Source organism: Theobroma cacao, chromosome 4 (genome assembly GCF_000208745.1).
Source record: "Theobroma cacao cultivar B97-61/B2 chromosome 4, Criollo_cocoa_genome_V2, whole genome shotgun sequence".
NCBI lineage: Eukaryota > Viridiplantae > Streptophyta > Magnoliopsida > Malvales > Malvaceae > Theobroma > Theobroma cacao.
The window spans coordinates 15343598-15356021 of NC_030853.1; the positions used below are offsets into that span (position 1 = coordinate 15343598).

Genomic DNA, 12424 nt, shown 5'->3' on the forward strand with positions numbered 1-12424 from the left:
ATCTTATAAAAATTTTCAGCTTTAAGTTAGCGAATAAGAGCATTCAAATGTGCTCATAAACCTTCTCTCCTTTTTTGTTATATCAAAAAATAGTTAAAGTAAAGTTAGCGAATAATATCTTCTCTCCTTTTTTGTTAAATCAAAAAGTAGTTAAAGTAAAGTTAGCGAATAAGAGCATGTAAATGTGCTCATAAACCTTCTTCCTTTTTTTGTTATATGAAAAAGGAGTTAAAGTGTGAGCATGAACAATTTTAAAGCTCAAAGAGACAATAGGTGAGTGAAAATCATCAAGAACAATATAATCGCTAGTGAAATCATGATAGTATCAAGTGTAAAAGTAATAAGGCACTAAAGAGCAAATAAACAAGAAGATTATGTGAAATATATTATAGAGAAAATTGTAGCATAATCAAGCATTACATGCAAGAGTTCAAGAAAAAGTAAAGCATTAAAAAGCATAAAAGGAAATATAACTATGAATACAAGTAGAAAATGTATGCCATACATGAGAAAATATAAGTGAAAGTCAATCAAAGTGAAGCTAAGGCCCTCATTTTGAGAGAAATTGTACAATGTACTCTTCCATGGATTGTTGGTGCTTAAGAACTCGTAAATACATTGATCAACATCACTAAAATGAGAGTTCGTGGCATGGTAAGGAAAATTATCTTGCATTCGACCTTGAGGTGGATCACGTGTAAGCTATCCCTTTTCCAATGCCTTCTTCACAGTAATACGTCGGCCAAAAATAATCATCCCATCACCATGCAAAATTGTTGCTTGCTGCTCCTTAGCTAACCTATAACACACAGAAGCAAATAACCTACTTTTCCTTCTAATGGATTTTGGAACGAATACATCAACCACAGCACCAAACTGATTAAACACTGATTTGATACTAACCCATGACATTACTAGATTCTCAGCTAAACTATGTATAGATATCTCCTCCAACGTGCCAACTCAGATTGCCCACGATACCTAATGCCCTGAAACCCTTGCTGACTATGACCTATGGCCTCTGTTGCTCCTCCATGCCTTCTTGCAAAATACCTTTCTACTCTTTCTCATTTTTTTTTTCAACTATTCAGAAAAATTTGATTAGTGTTGCTTCTTAACATATTGCATTTGTAGTTTCTTACTATTGGAGAGTTCCCTTACACAAAACTTTCCATAAATAGTAAAGTATATATATAAATAAAAGTGAAGAAATAATTCTTGACCTAAATAAAAAGAGTATATAATAATTTAACAAATTTTCTTTCAATTGTTTGCTCTTGTTCTTTCTAATTGTGTTGTTTTTCCACAGATATCATATCCAGAACCTTCAATGTAGTTCAAAGTGATACTTACAAGGTTGAAAGGAAGGCTGGTGAGTTCATATAACCAAGTTTAGATAACATATTAAAATTGAGAGAACTACATCAATCGATACACCAAGCAAACTCAACAGCACTGCTAACTTAATCAGGTGAAAATAACTATAATATACAGTTATAAGGTTTGGACAAAAAGGTGATGATTATATAAGAAGTTGAGGATTCTTTGTCCTCGCAGTCCTAGCATAGTGACTTTCTTCTTATTTGTCTTTCTATCTTGTCTACTTTACATTATATAGTTGCGAACAAGAGTTTGTTTCTTTTTAATATTGGAATCAAGTTTTTGCAAAAACCATTCAATGGTGTGGCAACATGTGTTCAATTGTTGTAAAAAAAAAAAAAAGAAACCTGATCAAATTGGTAGAACCGATTGAATATTAATTGGTTTTGATTTATTCAGTTATTATTGCGTAATTTGATCGATTTAGTTATTTTTTAAGAGATTTCAATTTTTTCTAAACCAAGTCAATTGAGTTGCTCAATCTTAATAAAATGGGTTAAAATTGCTTATTCAGATGACAATTTGGAAATGCACAAATCTTTTTATTTTAGACCCGTAGACAAGACTGAACAAAAGTATTCCCCTCAGTCGATCTTATGGTATTAAATATTTAATTAAAGGCTAAACATAATTAACACGGTCAGTTGTTTTCTTCCCCCAACTTAAGTATGAGAAAGAAAAACATAAAAAAAGAAACGCCTTTAATGTTTCCAAATTTGCAGCCCATTAATTGCCCAAACTGAGGCCCATTTCCAATTTTCATTTCAAATTCCCGCCAAAACATCCCCGTAAAATTTCACAAAATTATTTTAAACCATTTCTTCTTCCCTTCCTTTTATTTCCTCAAATTCTCTCCCCAGACTTTGGATTCGGACCGAGTCAAATACATCCAGTTGACTCAGCAGCCATTCATTTCAGATGGGAATAAAATCGTCGGATGAGCACGAGACTCGAGAGCCCGACCAGGCCCGCGGGGGATCTCGAGGCCCGAGGTTGGTCATTAACGAGATGGTGATGAGGAACTTCAAGTCTTACGCCGGTGAACAGCGCGTCGGTCCTTTTCACAAGGTTGGGTTTTTTCCTTTTCTTTTTAATTTCTATTATTAATTTCATAGTTTCTGTTTGGTTCTCGAGAAAGTGTTGGAAATAAAGAAGGAAAATTGCAAAATTGATGTGACAATTGCACGAATTTAACTTGACTTAGCTTTTTCTATTCTTAGTTCATTGTTTCGATTTGGTTTCCAAGAAAATGGAGAATTGAAAAGGAAAATGTCAAATTGCACGAATTTAACTTGAATTAGTTTCTTTTCTTTTTTTTTTAATTTTTTTAAGTGTTTCTGTTTGGTTACCGAGAAAGTAATGGAAATTGGGAAGGAAAAATTGCAGATTGATATGATAATTTTACAAATTTAACATAAATTATAATTTTTTTATAATAAATGTAGAAAGTTAAAAAGCTTTTCATTATTTTTTGTTAATAGTTTAAGAGCTGCTTGCTTGCCGAGAAATAATGGAAAATGAGAAAGAAAATGAAAATTTTATATGATAATTGCACGCGTTAGATTTGATATAGGCGGGAAATTAAGTGTTCTGAATTATTTTGTTTTTCATTTTTAGGAAATTAAAATATCTCTCACTGAAATTTTAAAGTTTTTATTTATTTATTTTTATTTTGATGAAATTTAGAGTTTTTCTGCGGTGGTCGGACCAAATGGAAGTGGTAAGAGCAATGTGATAGATGCCATGCTCTTTGTATTTGGGAAGAGAGCAAAGCAGGTAATGTTTAACACAATTTTACTATTGTATTTTCTAATTTGATCTTATGTAGTTACGATGGTACTTTTAATATCATACTCATTACAATTTGAGGATTTTCTTTTGTCTGTATTCCTTCATGCAATGATTTTGCTGATCTAATTGTGCAGATGCGGCTTAATAAAGTTTCAGAGCTTATTCACAATTCCACAAATCATCAGAATCTTGAAAGTGCTGGTGTTTCTGTTCATTTTCAGGAAATTATTGATTTGGTCAGTGTTTTGCATCTGGATTCTCTTGATTTTTGTTATAGGTTTTTAACCTAGCTGACTGAACAGATACAAAGGTTTTGAGAAGCTGTATGCTGCTTATTAATATCTCTGCTCTTTAATAACAAAATGAATGAGTTTTAACTAATTGAATGTCACTGTTATGTCTCAATAACAGAATGGAGCTTTAAAAAATTTTGAGGCGCTGATGCTTGTGAGCTGATTATCTATTGAATGCAGGATGATGGGACATATGAAGCTGTTCCAGGAAGTGATTTTGTTATTTCCCGGGTTGCATTTCGGGATAACTCCTCCAAATATTACATTAATAACCGTGCTAGTAACTTTACTGAGGTTACAAAGAAATTGAAAGGAAAAGGAGTTGATCTTGACAACAATCGATTTCTTATTCTTCAGGTTTGAAGTAGCCACAAGGAGCTTGTATTTGGAATTTCAAGTTCTTTTTCTGCTTGTTTTCATTTTTTGTACTGGTCCTTATCAGGGTGAAGTTGAGCAAATTTCGCTGATGAAACCAAAAGCACAAGGGCCTCATGATGAAGGTTTCCTTGAATATCTTGAGGACATAATAGGAACTAACAAATATGTTGAAAAGATTGATGAATCATCTAAGGAGTGAGTATTTTTCCAGCAAACTTTAGTGAGAGTTATCTTCCTTCTTATTGTCTCCATCCAATTCCATTTGAACTTGGAAACTGTATGGATGAGGAAATTATTATTGCAACATGCCTGCTGTTTTTTGCACTAGTATTTCAGACCTTTTAACCCGACGTTTGATCATCTTATACTTGTGAGCTATCAAGACGCTCCACCATAATGAATGTAATATTAGCAGCCTACTGTGTTCTAGAATAGTCATGTCTAACCCCATTTGATGTTGTTTTCTGTTGTTGCTGCTAGGCTAGAAACTCTCAATGAAAAACGATCAGGTGTTGTGCAAATGGTTAAATTGGCGGAGAAAGAAAGAGATAGCTTGGAGGTTTGTTTATGGTGCTATTTTCCCCTGTTTTAGGATGATGTCATCTCTAAAATGTGTATTTAATCTGTTGCATTTTCTGTGCAATAGGATGTTAAGAATGAGGCAGAAGCATACATGCTGAAAGAGCTTTCTCTCTTGAAATGGCAAGAGAAAGCTGCAAAACTGGCTTTTGAAGATACCAACTTGAAAATGGTTGAACTACAAGAAAATTTATCTGACTTAGAAGAAAATTTGAAGAATAAAAGGTTGGTCAAGATATTCATTGTCTATACTTAAACACATAATTAAGATTTAACGTTGTGTTGTCCTGTTCCAGGGAAGGGATTCGGGAAAGCAACAAGAGGTTGAAGGAGCTCGAGTCTGCGCACAACACTCACCTGAGAAGAAAAGAGGTTTGTATTTGATTGGTGTTGTGCTTCAAAGAGATATGCTTATGGAAATATTTTAACTTGATGGATATTAGAGGTTCTTGCTTATTGGATGGTGATTTTGTGTACGAAGGGGTTAGGCAGTCTATGTGATGATTACTCTGTCTTGGGCTTATTGAAATAATGAGCTGAATAGTTTCTGTTGTAAATAATTAGGAACTTGATAATGATTTGAGAACCTGTAAGGAAGACTTTAAGGAGTTTGAAAGGCAGGATGTTAAATACCGGGAAGATCTGAAGCATATGAAACAGAAGCTGAAGAAACTTGAGGATAAACTTGAAAAGGTATTTGAGAGACCTGATTTACTTAAATTAAGCTTGTGCACATATATCACTTTGTCTCACATTCCAGGATTCATTAAAAATTGAGGACATGACAAAGGAGTGTGAGAACTCAACAAATCTAATCCCAAAACTTGAGGAGAACATTCCAAAGCTTCAAAAGCTTTTGCTGGATGAGGAGAAAGTCCTGGAAGAAATGAAAGAGAATTCTAAAGGTATATGAGCTCCTTGGATTCTAATTACTTAGAAATTTTTATTTAGCTGTGTTAATAAAGTTAACATTCTGCGTTCTTATCTTTGAAGCAATTTTATTGAATCAGAAGTCAGGCTTTAGCTGTGTTCTTATAGTTTCATGGTCATATGTAGCCTCATTAACTGTTGTTTTTGATTGCTTGATGAGCAGTTGAAACTGAGAGATATCGCTCTGAGCTTTCAAAGGTTCGTGCTGAATTAGAACCTTGGGAAAAAGAGCTGATTGTGCATAAGGGAAAACTTGAAGTTGCTTACACTGAAAGCAAGCTTCTAACTCAAAAGGTGTGGCTATATATTTCTATTCAATTGTTGATGAGCTTGACAACGTTATGACAGCTTCTACCTTATCTTTCTCCCCTCAATTATAAGTGATAGTGTTAATTTTTCTTTCTCTTTTCTCTCAATAAGTTTGGAACAGAAGTCATGTTTAGTGTACTTTTATACCATGAAACTGTTTTACTCCATAAAAATCAGTTTTAATAAGCGTGCATCATTAAGCAGCTGTATTGTTAAAGGTTTTATCAATGTGTCCAGACATGCATCACTTGAAATAAAAAGTAGCCAGTTAAGTTGGCTTACTTCGCTCGCTTATTCATTTCTAGTATATAATGATATTAGAGTAAGCTTGAATTATAGCTACTCCATTACCAGTAGAAGTATAATGAATATTTCTAAGCAGCCATCATGACAATTTTTTATTTAAAATTTTCTTTGATACTACCCCAAAATTACTAAAGCCTGCAGTTTGATTTTATTTGTTGCAAAGATGCAGATGTCAACCACAGTAGATAATTATAGAGACCTTGCTTGTCCATGAATGGCCTAGGAATGAAATTGCATAATAATCTTTCCAATAGTTGCCTTAATTTGAGAGTTGACTCTTTCAGCATGAAGCTGCTCATACAGCTTTTGAGGATGCTCAAAAGGAGATGGAGAACATATTGGGGAAAACTGAAGCAATAACGGCAGCCATTGAGGGTAAGCGAAGTAATCTGGAAAAGAACAAGCTTGAAGCATTGGAAGCACGTAAACTGGAACAGGTTCGTAATACCATGATGATTAATTGATCTTAGGGCTTTTTTTAAACTAATTTTCTATTTCAACTTTTTTTTCCATCATGGAATGTATTGAGAAGAACCTATGGTGTTGCAGGAATGCATCAAAGAACAAGAAGCATTGATTCCTCTTGAACAAGCTGCAAGAGAGAAGGTTGCAGAACTAAAGTCGGTGCTGGATTCTGAGAAGAGCCAGGGATCTGTTTTAAAAGCAATTTTGCAGGCTAAAGAATCCAATCAAATTGAGGGAATATATGGTAGAATGGGTGATTTGGGTGCTATTGATGGTGAGTTTTCTGTATTCTGGACCTTCTGGTCACAATATTTTCTCTTATTAGCTCTTCCCATCTTTCAAGATTCAAGGAGTATAACTGCTGTATGCTGAAACTCTTTATTGCTTTATGTGAATTTAGAATTTCTGTATGTGTGTTATGTAGTATTCTTTGGTTCTCTTCCTTTTGTCTTTCAATTTCCCTACCTCTATTCTTTCCTTCCTTTTTCTCCTCCTTCCATATTTTTTAATTGAATTGACAGAATTTAAACAAAATTTTGGGTTGCAGACCTTCCTTTTCAAGTCAATTAGTTGCATGCTTTGATGTTTAATATATTAATATAATCTATCATTATCTTCTATTATCCTGTGATATTTACAATGAAGTTATTCCATGGTATTTACATTTTTGTTACCCTGCAGCAAAATATGATGTTGCCATCTCAACTGCTTGTCCGGGACTTGATTATATTGTGGTGGAAACCACTGCTGCAGCACAAGCATGTGTTGAACTGCTCCGGAGGGAGCAACTTGGTGTTGCAACATTCATGATTCTGGTATGAGCTGTGCATCAGTGAAAGTCCAGTAAACCTTGTATTCTGATAACATTTACTTAATGTTTTCCTACCTGAGTCAACAGAGCTTTCTGAATTAGAGGTTGCTGATACTGTTCTTATAAATCTTAATGCAGGCTAAATTTTTGTCATCTTGTAGCTTATATAGGCTAGTTAAACATACTGGCTGTAATTGCTTCTGTATGAAAATTGGAAAGTAAAACTTACATACGTGTGGTGGGATGCATTGGATGGAAATTTACCAACTCCGTGCTATAAAAAGTTTTGATCTTCCATTTCATATATAGTGTTTAAAAGCTGGGCAGTTGTCATAATGTGGTGTTGATCTTTAGGTTGGTATTGTCAAGTTTAGGTTGTTGGCCCTTAAAATTTATCATGACTTCATTTTTCTTGACTCATGCAGGAGAAACAGGTTGATCTTTTACATAAATCAAAGGAGAAAGTAAGAACCCCTGAGGGAATTCCACGTCTCTATGACTTGATTAAAGTTCAGGATGAAAGACTGAAACTTGCCTTCTTTGCTGCTCTTGGAAACACAATTGTAGCAAAGGATCTTGATCAGGTAGGTATTTGTTTCACCATAATTAAGTGGAATGGTGCAGTAATTTATTTGCATGTGTTCCATTGTAATATCTGGAAGGAATTTCAGAACTTAGACATGATAGTTTAGAGAGATATATGAGGTTTTAGGTAATGGTGGCAGACATGAGTATTCATAGGAAAGTGTGATCCTTGTGATGTGGTTGAAGTTAACAAGGAAACATGACATACTATTTCTGTCAAATCTAATTTCAACATGATTTGAAACTGAGTTGCATTACCTCTCCAATTCAGGCAACACGTATTGCATATGGTGGGAACAAAGAATTTCGACGTGTGGTAACACTTGATGGTGCTCTTTTTGAAAAATCTGGTACCATGAGTGGTGGGGGAAGCAAGCCACGTGGCGGTAAGATGGGGACATCTATTCGAGCGGCTAGCGTGTCTAGAGAAGCTGTTATTAATGCCGAGAAGGAGCTTGCTACTTTGGTTGAATCATTAAATAGCATCCGGCAAAGAATTGCTGATGCAGTCAGGCGCTACCAAGCCTCAGAAAAGATAGTTGTGCAGTTGGAGATGGAAATAGCTAAAAATCAAAAAGAGGTATGCTTAGTTATCAATTTTCCAAAGCTTAAATGATTTGTTAATCAGAGTTTCATGCAATATTTCTCTCCCTCAAAAACAGATTGACAGTTTGAATTCGGAATATAAATATCTTGAAAAGCAACTTGATTCCCTGGAGGCTGCCTCACGACCAAAGCAGGATGAAGTTCATAGGCTGGAGCAGCTTAAGGAGACTATTTCTGCAGAAGAAAAAGAGATTGATAGACTCATTAAAGGGTCTAAACAGCTGAAGGAGCAGGTGGGTATGAAAATTGGCAAATTTCTTTGTAATTAGAAACTTTCAAGTAAATTTGGATGGTCATGTGCAAAAGTCCAATCATTTGTGCCCCTCATTTGTGGTTTTCGTTTTGATCTATCATCTCTCCACTGGATTGTTTTCTATATATTGTAATACTTACAGAATTTAGGACGTAAAGTGCTCCATCTAGTGATGCCATATTAATTTGCTTAACATTTTCCTCTATTTTTAGGCTTTAGATCTGCAGAATAAGATAGAAAATGCTGGGGGTGAAAAGTTGAAAACACAGAAGTCTAAGGTTGAAAAGATACAGTCTGTAAGTTCTGCATGACATGGAATTTACAAATTCCTATTGTGGGGTATCCGTGGTAAACTAGTAATTTATGCTGTTCATTTTGTTAGGATATTGACAAGAATAGCACAGAGATCAACCGTCACAAGGTTCAAATAGAGACAGGTGAGAAAATGGTGAAGAAGTTGACAAAGGGGATTGAAGAGTCGAAGAAGGAGAAAGAACGAATCATTGAGGGGAAGGAAAAGTTGCGTGGCATGTTTAAAGAAATAGAGCAGAAGGCATTTATGGTTCAAGAGAATTATAAGAAGATGCAGAAGGTTTTTCAGTTTCTTCCCCTACCCACTCTGATACTTTATGGTAAAGATGAAAACCACAGTGACCTTGTACAAATGCCTGACTTTTTCTCCTTTTAATAGTTAATTGATGAACATGGAGAAGTGCTTGATAAATCAAAATTGGAGTATGAAAAAGAGAAAAAAATGGTTGATGAGTTGCGTGCATCAGAGGTATTATGCAACTTAAAGCTTTTTTTTTCTTGGTTTTTTGCTTGTTGATTTAACTGCATCAACTTGGTGATTACACAGGTGGATGCTGAGTTCAAATTCCAAGAAATGAAAAAGATGTATAAGGAGTTAGAAATTAAGGGGAATGGTTATAAGAAAAGGCTTGATGACTTGGAAATTGCTCTACAAAAGCATATGGAACAGTATGTCTCTTTGTGGCTTGAAAACTGGTTGCTTTTGGTGGTAAATGACATTGTATCTTGTTGGTTGCAGGATACAGAAAGATCTAGTAGACACTGAAAAGCTTCAAGCGACCTTGGCTGATGAGACTCTAACTGAGGCTTGCGACCTGAAAAGGGCCCTTGAAATGGTGGCATTGCTGGAAGCACAGCTGAAAGAGATGAATCCAAATCTTGATTCAATCTCAGAGTATGAATTTTTCTGTTGTCAATATTAATGTTTCCAAAGTGTGATTTATTTTGTTCTATGACTGTTCACTAAAGTACTTGATGTTATAGATATCGAAGAAAAGTTTCACTGTACAATGAGCGAGTTGAGGATCTTAACACAGTTACCCAACAGCGCGATGATATAAAGAAGCAGTATGATGAATGGAGAAAGAAAAGGCACAAATACCCTCTCATGTTATTTTTCCCTGTTGTAACTTAAAAGTTATCTTTCATCAGAAGTTTGTCAAATCTCACTCAACTGAATCTGTTACAATTGTAATGTTTAGGTTGGATGAGTTCATGGCAGGATTCAATGCAATATCTTTGAAGTTAAAGGAAATGTATCAGGTTTGTCTTGACACCATACATTAAACTGTTATTTGGCTAAAATAAGGCCCTTCTTTCATTGTTTATTAGTACTATTTTCTGTTGGGGGTGGCCAGGGTGGGGGGTGGTAGAGTGAGGGGCCAAAAGCAAGATTGTTCTTTCTATGTTTCTGGTTGTCCTTAAATGGTGGTTTTTTATTTTGGAATTCAGTTTTTTGGTTTTTCTCTAAGGGACTTGGGAGTAACCTCATTAATTTGCAAGTACTCAGGTTATCTTTAATTTCTCCCTGCTTTCTATTTTTGCTAGTGTCAGATTACTCCCCCCTCTCTTGTGTTATCTGCTTTCATAAAGTAACAGTTGTAGCTTACTGACTGAGCCGAACAGATGATCACACTTGGAGGAGATGCAGAACTTGAATTGGTGGACTCCTTGGATCCTTTCTCTGAAGGTGTTGTTTTCAGTGTTAGACCACCCAAGAAGAGCTGGAAGAATATTGCGAACTTATCGGGTGGTGAAAAGGTTGCGTCTGCATGTTGACTGCCCATATATGAATGCTAAAATGCATGCCAATGATCCTTTTGACCCCATTACTTTACAAATATTTAGGTTGTCTAACATTTCTCTCACAACTGCTTTTCAGACTCTCAGCTCGTTAGCTCTCGTTTTTGCTCTTCATCATTACAAGCCGACTCCACTTTATGTAATGGATGAAATTGATGCAGCTCTAGGTACATTTTACCAGACCATGAGCTTTTTTTCCTTTTTTCTTTTCTGAGGTTCCTTTAAAGTATTTCTAGGTGCTTTCATTTCAGACTCCCAAGTTATGTGATTTATTTGTTTTTTTTTTTTTATGGCGTTCCAGACTTCAAGAATGTTTCTATCGTGGGACATTATGTCAAGGATCGGACAAAGGATGCACAGTTTATAATAATAAGGCATGTTTCTTTCCTAGAGTTGTTTTGCCATTATTATCCAGTCTTACTCCATTTGATGTGTACTCTGTCATTGACTCTACATGTGTTGTACCAAGTGCAGCCTGAGGAACAACATGTTTGAGTTGGCTGATCGACTTGTTGGGATCTACAAAACTGATAATTGTACAAAGAGCATTACTATCAACCCAGGCAGTTTTGTGGTGTGCGAGAAAGCTGCATAATTCATGTATAGGTTCACCCGGTCCAAGTTTGGTTCCCTGCCACAATCATTCTGATTCATAGTAACCATGAAACTATTTATATTTACCCTTTTATATATATATATATATATGAACATATGAACATCTTTGTGTAGGTTCTACTGTAAATTGATATCCTTATGTTTCCCCCCCTGCCCCTGCCTCTTGTTCTGGTCCTAGCTGATATGTTTTGTGAGTGGGTGCAGGAGTAACGAATCGCTTATAAAGATGAATACGTGGAGATCAAATTTTGGCAGATTTGCTTAATGTTGAATGTTATCCCAAAAGGAGAGAGCGGCAAATGCAAATCAATGTTATGCAACAAATCACATTTAATTCCTAACCCTCTTTTACTTTAGTATAAACTGTAAACTTAAACATCAGTCAGACGGGGGGGCGGCGATTTTGTTTGCCATTTGCCTAATGATACTACAATTCTGCAGCTATATTTTGTAAAGAGGCCTTTTAGTTCATGAGGTGACGTTCTAGCTTCCATTTTTTTAATCACGTGACACACATTAGTTTATTCTTAATAAAAAAAATATTGAAAATAGTCCTCTTGCAATTTTAAAACATATAAAGCACTATTTATTTAAAATAAAATATGAAGTTGTTTAGAATGATGTATGCGTATGGTTAAACAATTGACTCGTCATTTGAATGTTAGATCATTGAGATTAAAGGTAAAAGTTTAACAATATTATCAATTATCTTTAAATCGTTTTTTAAAGAAAATGTAGCGACGACTTATTCATTAAAATGGAAATAAAGAGTTCAAACTTCCAACAATGAGCTGCCTTTGGCGGTTGACCAATCCGTCTTTTCCATATAATAATTCCATGTCAATTACCCAAACTGGGAATATTCATATGCCCCGGTTTGATACTTCCCAGCCAATGTCCTAATCATTTAGTTCTTTAATGGGAGCATGCCACTCTTGCGGAGGTCCACATATCTGTCATGGAATGATATAATAATCCATCTTTCGTTGTTTCTCTTGTTGTCTGTGG

General features: G+C 35.2%; 1 protein-coding gene across 3 annotated transcripts; it reads left to right on the forward strand.

Moving 5' to 3' along the window:
• LOC18601519 (structural maintenance of chromosomes protein 4) lies at positions 2220-11860 on the forward strand. Of its 3 annotated transcripts, XM_018120354.1 has the most exons (29): positions 2220-2448; positions 3067-3156; positions 3306-3407; positions 3645-3821; positions 3907-4037; positions 4323-4401; positions 4489-4646; positions 4718-4793; positions 4986-5114; positions 5182-5326; positions 5515-5645; positions 6251-6403; positions 6516-6705; positions 7113-7246; positions 7668-7826; positions 8099-8407; positions 8490-8666; positions 8899-8982; positions 9069-9278; positions 9378-9467; positions 9546-9667; positions 9738-9893; positions 9983-10090; positions 10201-10261; positions 10625-10759; positions 10881-10968; positions 11103-11175; positions 11276-11401; positions 11621-11860. In XM_018120354.1, the coding sequence occupies exons 1-28, from the start codon at positions 2299-2301 to the stop codon at positions 11394-11396; spliced, it is 3738 nt and encodes a 1245-aa protein (XP_017975843.1). In that variant the 5' UTR covers positions 2220-2298; the 3' UTR covers positions 11397-11401; positions 11621-11860. The 3 variants fall into 3 exon arrangements, with proteins under 3 accessions (XP_017975843.1, XP_017975842.1, XP_017975844.1); XM_018120353.1 differs by having other exon boundaries at positions 11276-11856; XM_018120355.1 differs by lacking the exon at positions 8899-8982 and having other exon boundaries at positions 11276-11856.